Here is a 9229-nt window from a genome sequence, read left to right as displayed (position 1 = left end):
GAGGAGGAAGAGGAGGAGGAAGAGGAGGAGGAAGAGGAGGGAGAGGAGAAGTTGTACCGGTAGAGTTTGCTTCCTCGAGGCCATCTTGGAGGAGCCATAGTAGGAGGAGAAGAAATAAGGCGGACGAAACTCAACCTGACGGAGGTCCCAGGAACACCTTGACGACAGGAAGTGAGAAAAGAATGAAGAACGGAAGGAGAAGGAGAAGGAGGAGAAGGAGGAGAAGGAGGATGAGGGGGAGCAAGAGAGGGAGAGGAGGAGGACAGGGAGGAGGAGAGGAGGGGAGAGAGGAGCAAGGATGTAAGAAAGGAGGTGGAGGATGTACAAAACCTTTGATTTTTTCTTTGACCTCCATGATGGACTTTAAAACCAAACCAAACTCGTCAGTCGAGAAAAGATATGGGAGGCTGTGAGAGAGGATGAAATTGCTTCTCCTCCTCCTCATCCTCCTCCTTCCCCTCTCCCCCAACTTCCCCTTCCTCCCTCACCACTCATAACAAAATTCTCCTCTCCCCCCCCTCTATATTCCCTCATGTTTCTCCTCCTCCTCGCTCTCCTTTCTTTACCTTCCCCGTCATATCTTCATCGTCGATTGCTGACAGGATGTCTCTGACTTCGATCGAGCCATTTACATGTGCTGGACTGCCCACTGCGATGCTCTTAACAACGATGTTTCCTGCCATGGCGTTAGAAAACTCTTCCTCTTCTTCCTCGTCCTCGCCCTCGTCCTTCCCTTCCTCCTCCTCCTCCCCCATCTCTACATCCCTGTCCTCACCATCGTCATCCTCATTGAAAAAGAGACCGACCACCCCCTGATCATTTTCCGAATCTGAGGACGAAAATTCCTCCTCCTCCTCCTCCTCCTCCTCCTCCTCTCTTGACAACTGTTTCCTCCGTGTCTGCTCCAGTCGAGGTCAGAGATCAGCAAAGAAATTCAACCAACAAATTCACCTCCTCTGCTAGTTTTCTCTTCAACAAGGCAATGATGGAATCTTTCTCCTTTGCTCTCTGCGGTGCAAGTTAGCAACACGCGCGCACAGAGCGCTCTTTGTGCTATTTGTTGTCATGGACATATGAATGAAACTTGTCTTGTTGTCTCTTACATGCAGCAGCTCTCTCATCTTCACTGACATCGCCGCGATGTCTTCCGTTGGTGTCCTCTCGCGTCCTCCCTGCATGTAGCCGAAGCTCTCGTCTACCCCCAGGACGCTCCTCAGCTGCTCCTTTGCCTGCCGCATATCATGAGAACAGTTGAACAATGAGGAGAAGACAGAGAGAGGAGAGGAGAGAAGAGAAGAGAAGAGGGGAGGGGAGGGGAGGGGAGGGGAGGAGAGGGTAGGGTAGGGTAGGGTAGGAGAGGAGAGGAGAGGAGAGGAGAGGAGAGGAGAGGAGAGGAGAGGAGAGGAGAGGAGGGGAGGGGAGGGGAGAGGAGAGGAGGGGAGAGGAGAGGAGAGGAGAGGAGAGGAGAGGAGAGGAGAGGAGAGGAGGGTGGGAGGGGAGGAGGAGGGTGCGAGTTTGAAGGAACCTGCACTGCCACGTATCCTCTCATATCCGCGATCTCCTGCAGCTTTCTAGTCTCGTCCTGCAGGCGCCCTACCTCCTCCTCCAGCTCCTTGTTCCTCATCCTGGCCTCCCTGAGCTTCGCCTTCTCCTTCTTCAGCAGCTGCATCAGCCCGATGCATGTGTCGTTGACGGAGGCGGAGGCAAGGTTCGGAGGGAGAGAATCGTCTTTCCCCGAAGAGAGGGACGCTGCCTGCAGGACGGCCGTTACCCTGCTCATGTACTCCTCTCTATCGCTGCTGGGCAGGTTGACGAAGTCAGAAAGTAGCAGAGCCTTGTTCTCCTTCACCGCCAGCCACAGGCACTCCCGGAGCAGCTCAGAGGTCGCGGCGTTCTCTTTCCTCCTCTCGTCCTCCACTATCCTCTCCTTGAAGAACTCCACCTCCTGCTCCAGATTCAGCTTCATCCCGTTCAGCCGCTGGATCTCCTGCCATGCCTTGAGGCCCCACGTCCTCTGCTCGAGGACTTTGGCCCGCAGCTTCAGCAGCTCCTCCTCCTGCCTCACGAGCTGCTGGTTGTGTGAAGCAGCCGCCGGTGGGGGAGGAGAGAAGGAGGAAGAAGGATCGCCCTCGATGCCCTTGCTGCCGGCAGCCTCCTCCTCCTTGCTCCCCTCCAGCGATCGATGGGAGAGTGGAGGGAGGGCGTCGGAGAGGGAGCTGGGGTGAGGGAGCTCAGCCGCCTTGAGCTCGCGCGACCCCCCAGGAGGAAGAGGAAGAGCGTTCTGTGCGAGAGACAGCGAGTGCTGGTACATCCTCGCCTGACATGCCCGGACAGCAGCTTGCAGCCTCTTGACCTCCTCCTGCAGTTCCCCCTTCTCTCGCGCCAGCAACCTGCTGTGCTGCTCCGCCTCCCTCACTCTGATCTCGCTGCTCTCCTTCTCGTGCTCCGCTTTCACTCTCAACTCCCTCTCCCTCTCCTTCTCCTCCTCTAGCGCGGCCACCTGCATCGTCGTCTGCTCCAGCACAGCTATCAGAGCATTCATCTCCTTCTCCCGATGCTCCAGCGCCTCCTTGTGCTTCTCCGCCTCCCCTCGCCATGTCGCCATCCAGTTGCTCCTCGCCTTCGTCACCAGGCCGGAGGAGAGGAGCGATCCAAGGTCTCCAAGATCAACCTCCCTCTCCTCCTCCTCCTCTCTCCCTCTCCTCCTCCTCCTCCTCTCCTCCTCTTGTGATGCCTGCGGATTCCAGAGGTGGACGTAGCGCTCGAGGATGTTTTCCAGCTCGACGTTTCGACTTCTCAGCTCACCCACCTGGGTCTTCAGCTCACCTATCAGCTCCCTCGACATGTTCAGCTCCTCCTCCATCTCTAGAGTCCTCAAGGATGCATCCTCCTCCTGCCCGACGCTCCTACTGACCCCACCAACCTCCTTCTCCCTGTCTGCCAGCCTGCCCGTCAGGCTCTGGACCTGCTGGGAGAGAGTCCGGCACTCTTGCTGGGAAGCGAGCAGCTTGTTTTCGCTGTCTTGCTGCCAGGCGCGGAGTCGCTTCACCTCTGCTTTCATCAAGCTGATGACCCTCCTGCATTCCTCCTCCTCCTCCACCTTGAGCTGCAGCCGGCTGCACGCTTTTGACAGGATCGGATACACCCGCTGGGTCGCCTCCTCGGCATCGATGCATCGCTTCTGCCACACAGACGCTGCCTGCATCATCCGAGCAACACCATCGCTCACGCTCCTGCTGCCCTCAGCATGTGACGAGACAACCGCCTTTCCTCTCTGACCAATCTCCACGTCCTTCACAGGGGGGTCCTCCCTTGTAGCTGGTTTCTCACTCATGACAGGTCGTTCAGTCCTTGCTTCCACCGTCCTCCCTCCCTCCGCAGCTCCAGTCACGTCGTCTGCCATGGATGATGGAGGCTCTGATTTCAGACTCGGAGGATGCGGAGACACGTCTATGGGTCCCTCCGCTGTCGATCGCTCCTGCCCCTGTGCTACCTGAACGAGCCTCGCTCCGTTGGGAGGCTGACCAGCACTCTGAGAATCCCTGGTTTGAACAGGAGACGGAGCGCTTGCCTCGTCATCATCTGCAGGCTCCTTCTCCTCTTGTTGGGCTTCCTGTCGTCAAAAGTCATCCCATCCCACCTCCTCCCCAGCTCCCCTGGAGCAACTCATACCTTGATAGACTCGATCTGCACAAACTTGGGAGGTCGACCTGGGGGCTCTGGTGGGATCACTTCGGCGCTTATCGTCTCAGCATCGCCAAGATCCTTGGCATGTTTGGAGGTCTCTCCTGATGTGTTTGTCATCAGATTCCCCCTCCCCTCAGGGTTTTCAATCGTACTTGCTAGCAGCGCCCCTCGCAGGCTCTCCAGCAGAGGTCCGTCTACTTGGAACTCTTGGAAGAGCTGTTCCAACCTCTGACTGACCACATCGTGGACTATGGCTCCTGCTGCTCCTCCTGCCACTCCTCTCCCGACCTCCACGGACTGCGCTTGCGTCCTGTAGAGATACTCCGCAGATCTTGGTGATGGTTTGTGGTAAGACCTAGCTTCCTTCGCTCCTTGTTGCTGCGGGGGCAAGACCTGCCGTTTCTCTTGCTTCGATGCAGCATCTCTACTCCTCCTCTCTCGTGGGGCCCACGGCTGCTCTCTAGGGCGAGGAGAGGGATCAAACAGCGGGCTCGACCTCATGTCAACAAGGCGGCAGGAGCATACACCCTGACGAGCACGAGCTCCTCCTCCTCTCACTCAGGACGTCAAACGAGCAGACAGCCAACTTCACAGGCGCCATGTCGGTCCCTAGCTCCTCCTTGCTCCTTGCTCCTTCCTCCCTTGTCTTCCTCCATTTTCACCATCGATCGGACTGCATTTCAGATTTGACTTTGACCCACCCCACCCCCCACGATATCACTGGTAGAGCACCCACCCATCTACTTTTACTAAGTTAACGGCAACTGACTGCCGCCGGTGGGGCACCGGGCCGCCGGCCGGCCGGGCCGGGCCCCGGGACTCCCAGAGTCCGTAGCAGCGCGGCCGCCCCGACTCAGTGATACTTGCGTGAACATTGAGAGATGATCAGTTGCTCAGAGCAGCTGAACCTGTGAAAGTAGCGACCCACGGACATGACAACTGACTTCCGACGCTATCCTCAATAACGACACGGCCCAGTGAAGCAAAGGGTGGCGGCGATCATGAAGCAGACACGAAGTATGTAACCAGCATGAGGCAGTCCGTCTGATATCGATCAAGAAATCGAAAGACCAGACTGTCATTGAGATTAAGCTAAGAGGAGCGACAGTCTCAAGCTCCGAATTTGCGAAAGGGTATCGCATTTTAGGTGTGCGGGGACAAGTTTTCTCCAAACTGTGAGACCTGATCCAGGCACAAGATAGACATGCAACATCATTCACAGTTTAACGAAAGAATGAATATCCACAGGTCCCGTCGCCTAAGAGCTGGCGAGCTGCTCGCTGAGGAAGTTCTTGGCCTCGCTCTGCATCGCAAGCCAGTCAGCACGAGGGACTCACAGAACGAGGCAAGGAGGGCGAGAGACTGCGAGATAACAAGGGATATTGAGGCAGAGAAGACAGGAGAAAGAACATGGAGGATGAGGAGGTGGCTGTACCTGCTCGCCCCAGTCCTTGATGACAGCGCACGAGCACTTGACTACCTTCCTGGGCTTGCCCTCGCGGTCAAGCTTGCAGAGACCAACCCACTCGCCCAGAGTCTTGCCATCAGGAACCTTGACGATCTTGATGCCGCTCTCCTGAGCGAGAGCCTCGACAAGGCGAACATACTCGGCAGAGTCGCAGTCCTGCGCGAGAATGCAAAGATGTGCCTGGCGGCGATCGAGAGCCTTGACGGCCTCGCGCACACCACGGGCGACCCCGTCGTGGATCAGAGCCTTCTTCAACGCCTGCTTCAACGCAGAGTTGAGATCCATGACTCCGCCCTCAGCGGGGACTTGGGGCTGTTCTTCGGTTTCAACGGGCTCGTCGTCTGCCATCTTGGAGGTCACCAAAGGGTCGTCCTGGAAGAGAGGCCGTCAGATTCTGGATGAGTGTTGACGATGAAGGAACATAGAGCAGGTTTTCATCACATTGACATGCACATAAAGAAACAAGTTCGCATCTGTCACGGATGACACCTCAACCCAGGACGGTCTTGGTAGATCAACAGTTTGCAGAGAGCAGAAAGAAAGAACAGCATGCAAACATGAGCACAAGTGCAACATTTCAACACTATCGTGAAATCATCTCCCTCCCCCGTTTCCTCCCGCATCCCCCCGCCCCTCTCCCTCCTCTCCTCCATCAGCATCGCATGCCAGCGTGCGCGCATTACCCTCTTGAAAGCGCGTGCACGAGGACCCTCCCTAAAAAAACAAACCGTTACACACACGTTACTATTACCCACCGGGTCTGCGGGCCCGGCCGGGTGACAGGCCGCTTGCAAGCCCACTGAAAGCAAATAGTAACGGAAGTAACGACTGCAATTTTCGCCTATGGGCACAACAGGTTGGTCAAGGAGTGCAGGAGCAGGAGGGGGCGGAGGGGAGGAGGGGGGAGAGAGGATGATGGGCGCGAAAGGGCAGCAGATACAAGAGCAGATGGATCCAAGTGGAAAGGATAGTGCATGTAGAAAAGTTTACAATCATCTTTCGATTCGATCTTCTCGAAGTTGCGAAAGCTTTCGATCTCCAATGCGGAGCAGTCAAGACAAAAGGGAGGGGCAGATAGGACGGACCCGAGAAATTGCAACTTGATTAAGCTGCGAAGGCAGGAGCGAGGGGAAGATGCAGTTGATTGCCCTGGAAACATGTGGTCACTCGAATTACATACCTGACCCATTAGCAAAGTGTTGCAACTGAATCACCTGTAGGCTGAGATTATTCCGACCGACCTCAGCTAATCGCCTTCTGATCGACTTCAGCTCTTCATCTTTGGATCGACTTCCATTCTTCAACACTGTCAAGAGCTTTCGGGCAATCGTGGAGATTGAGGTCCTACAGCGAGGAAGAGGAGCGGACGCGAAGGAGAAGGCTACTGTTTGATGCGATCTAGATGAACAAGGGATATGCATCAAGGAGATTTACAATCTCCATCATAATATTGGTAATCTGCGCATGGAAGATATCGGGCACAAATCAGGGACATGCGCTTCACCAGTGCTTGACTAGGACGTGGAGTGGCAGTGCAGGGGTCACATTACCAGGAAGGAAATTCTGTACCTTGCACCTTCGAGGAGGAAAATCAGACCAGAATGATGTAAGTTGAGCCTGCATATGGAGGGGGCACCATCATAGGCAAGGTGAGGTAGAACAGCAGGTCTCGGGCCCTGTGGAAGATGGGACTTCGTCTACCGCATCCAAGGTATGGACGACTCGAACTCTTGACGTTTCTGTCCTCCTGTGCTGAAATCGCCCTGCCCAGTTGCCCCCTGTGTCTGCTGAACCTGCCAAGGTAACGTTGTTGGGGATAAACTCCAGCCTGTTGTGATCTTGCTTGCAAACAGAAAATCTCTGCCGACAATCATATGAACCCTCAATCGAGATCGGTAACAAAAGCCACTGACTGTACATGTACATGAAAAAGTCTTCCTTTAGGCCCAAGGATCACTGTCAAGGAATGAGAGCATATCCTCCCCCGTGGTTCCTCCATCCTCCATCCCCTTGCAGCAGGGTTAGTGTTCTACTTCCACGTTGCGACAAGTCCTCTGATACCCTGAAAGATCACAAGGTCAACCATCCTGCCAACACCATCGATGATGCATGCGAGCATCGCGCTAACCCGGTGAGACGCGAAAGGCTGCTGAGCTCACCGTTGCTGACTGGAATGGTTGGAAATCGAACAGAGCGTCAAAGTCAGCAGCATTTCTAAGGTTTCCATCGCATGTCATTGTTGTAAATCCACTCATGCGAGTCTCCTGCAGACGGCCAACACACCTCAAACCTCCGGTCTCTGTGATCCGTTGACTTTGGACTTTGACACGCCAGTTCAGCTGCCACTGCAGCTCCCAGGAATGAGACTGTGCGGCAAAAGAGCAAAGGGAATGCGACCGCAGGTGAGAAAGGAGATGTTGAAGTGATGATGAGAATACCTCGAACCGTCTGCGGCCATGAGCTTGTGCAAGTTGATTTGCATGTTCGATCTCGAGTTTAGATGTCAATTCTGATCGAAACTTGTTCAAAAGTGCAACTGCAATCTTCAGGAACTTCGCATGATAAACGTGACACGTCAGCAATGGATGCTGGTGAAACTTTGGTTGTCCCTACCATCACCTTTCCCCTCATCTTGACATTCAAGGAAATTCTTCGGGGGACTTCAGACTGCAGGAGGAGGCTCGACCGTTGCTCGAAAGTGAGTTGCTGTGCGGCATAGCAACGAATCTGAACATAAGCTCAGGAACGCAAGCTTAACTGCCACATACTCGCAAGCGTCACTCTCGTCGAACCCCTCCAGCATGGGTAAATCGCTACCCCATCTTCCTCCTCCTCCCCTCTTCCCTCCTTATGATCCTGATCTTGATCATAAAGGAGCTTTTAGTTGACTTGTCTACTAGGTTTGAACGCGGGCAGCCACGACCTGAAGTTGCCTGCGAACAAAAGTCGATATCAGTTCCCGGTTGAAGCGTTGATCGACGGGGCCAAGCAGGGGGAGGCGAAGCAGGATGACGTTACGAAGGAGGTGAGGGCTGTCTGTCTCAGCTGCTCGTTGACGAGAGGACGCGACCAGATCGAGGAGATCGAAAGCTCCTTGAAGGCTGAGCTAGCGGCGAATCCGAGCAACATCACCAACATCATGGAGTTCTTCCACTTCATGAGACTGGTGCTGGAGGACGAGGAGGCAGTCTCCAAGGTGAGCAGGAGGAGCTGGTCCTTCCTAGCACTCACTGGGTTCACCGCAGACCAACGCCTCTTTCAGCTCTGCGCTTGCGGTCGCTCCCAATGATCCTCTGGTCGCGCTGGTCTACGGAAACTTTCTCTTCGAGGTAAGAGCTCTCCTTGCTGCCTCCCGTCCTTCCTGTGACGACCCGCAGGTTCTCCATGATGCCGTGGCGGCGGAGGAGATGTACAAGCGAGCTCTGCTCGTGAGTTTCCTTCCCGGCTGCTGCCGTCGGGTATGACGTTGGTGCAGGTCGACCCCAACCATGTTCTTGTCCTGGGAAACCTTGCAGCCCTTCATCACACGGTCAATGACAACTTGGATCGGTGAGGGAAGGACAGATGTCGAAGTCTGCCGCCTCCTCCTCCTTCCTTTCCACCTCCCCGTCTTCTTCCACATCCTGCTCCCATACTCCGTTTCCATCAGCTATCAGCTCTCCTTCTGTTGGCTTCTTCTCTCTTCTCCTCCTCTCCTCTCCTCTCCTCTCCTCCTCCCTCTCCTCTCCTCTGGAACAAAGTCCACCTGCTCATTAAGTTTACACTTCTTGCTCATTCCCCATCAAAGCCATCAAGACTTTTCTCCCTCGTCTAGTATATACCGTCTGTTAGGTTCTACAGATTCTGTTTCACATTCTTCATCTATCTATCCAATCTCCTTCGGTCCCGCACTATTCTTGCGTCCTGCGCGCCCTGCATTGTGCTTTTTGTGCTGCTACCGACCACACACACAACCAGGACCACTGTAAAACCACATCTTCGATTGAACATAACACGGGCGTTGGATACTGGCACAGGGTAGAAACAGGGACAATACCCGAGTGGAGAAGTCCGACGAGCAGGATCTAATGCGGA

The 9229-nt window shown here is 55.0% G+C and overlaps 3 protein-coding genes across 3 annotated transcripts in view; 1 reads left to right on the top strand and 2 right to left on the bottom strand.

The window, feature by feature from the left end:
• Positions 1–530: 530 nt before the first annotated feature.
• Positions 531–4188, bottom strand: GUITHDRAFT_119878 (hypothetical protein; the record flags this gene model as incomplete). Its single annotated transcript, XM_005820875.1, has 6 exons — positions 531–899; positions 952–1008; positions 1104–1229; positions 1526–3613; positions 3673–3788; positions 3840–4188. The coding sequence occupies 6 exons, from the start codon at positions 4186–4188 to the stop codon at positions 531–533; spliced, it is 3105 nt and encodes a 1034-aa protein (XP_005820932.1).
• Positions 4189–4883: 695 nt separating this feature from the next.
• RPS12e_1 (small subunit ribosomal protein S12e_1, cytoplasmic) lies at positions 4884–5528 on the bottom strand. The gene is made up of 2 exons (XM_005820874.1): positions 5123–5528; positions 4884–4990 (listed from the first exon to the last, which is right to left on the bottom strand). Exons 1-2 carry the CDS (start codon positions 5501–5503, stop codon positions 4946–4948), a joined length of 426 nt encoding a protein of 141 aa, XP_005820931.1. The 5' UTR covers positions 5504–5528; the 3' UTR covers positions 4884–4945.
• Positions 5529–6557: 1029 nt separating this feature from the next.
• The window catches only part of GUITHDRAFT_119876 (hypothetical protein), a gene marked incomplete at both ends in the record, with an annotated part of 5998 nt that continues 3326 nt past the window's right edge, over positions 6558–9229 (top strand). The window contains 15 exons of the mRNA XM_005820873.1: positions 6558–6608; positions 6927–6956; positions 7009–7050; positions 7100–7175; positions 7225–7286; positions 7348–7374; positions 7426–7450; positions 7495–7557; positions 7687–7746; positions 7800–7853; positions 8056–8180; positions 8229–8351; positions 8401–8484; positions 8533–8583; positions 8631–8704. Of these exons, the coding sequence (XP_005820930.1) occupies positions 6558–6608; positions 6927–6956; positions 7009–7050; positions 7100–7175; positions 7225–7286; positions 7348–7374; positions 7426–7450; positions 7495–7557; positions 7687–7746; positions 7800–7853; positions 8056–8180; positions 8229–8351; positions 8401–8484; positions 8533–8583; positions 8631–8704 (947 nt within the window). The remainder of the gene's footprint in view (positions 6609–6926; positions 6957–7008; positions 7051–7099; positions 7176–7224; positions 7287–7347; positions 7375–7425; positions 7451–7494; positions 7558–7686; positions 7747–7799; positions 7854–8055; positions 8181–8228; positions 8352–8400; positions 8485–8532; positions 8584–8630; positions 8705–9229) is intronic.

Source organism: Guillardia theta (genome assembly GCF_000315625.1).
Source record: "Guillardia theta CCMP2712 unplaced genomic scaffold GUITHscaffold_161, whole genome shotgun sequence".
Taxonomy (NCBI): Eukaryota; class Cryptophyceae; order Pyrenomonadales; family Geminigeraceae; genus Guillardia; species Guillardia theta.
Note: the sequence above shows the minus strand (reverse complement) of the source record. Positions and strands in the feature narration are given on the sequence as shown.

What these genes read in the sequence shown, in the direction of transcription:
- RPS12e_1 (XM_005820874.1), bottom strand. Translation starts at nt 5,503, where the DNA reads ATGGCAGACGACGAGCCCGTTGAAACCGAAGAACAGCCCCAAGTCCCC. An exon ending in TCAAGGACTGGGGCGAGCAG is followed by an intron (nt 4,991 to 5,122) that starts GTACAGCCACCT and finishes CTTGCGATGCAG; the next exon opens with AGCGAGGCCAAGAACTTCCT.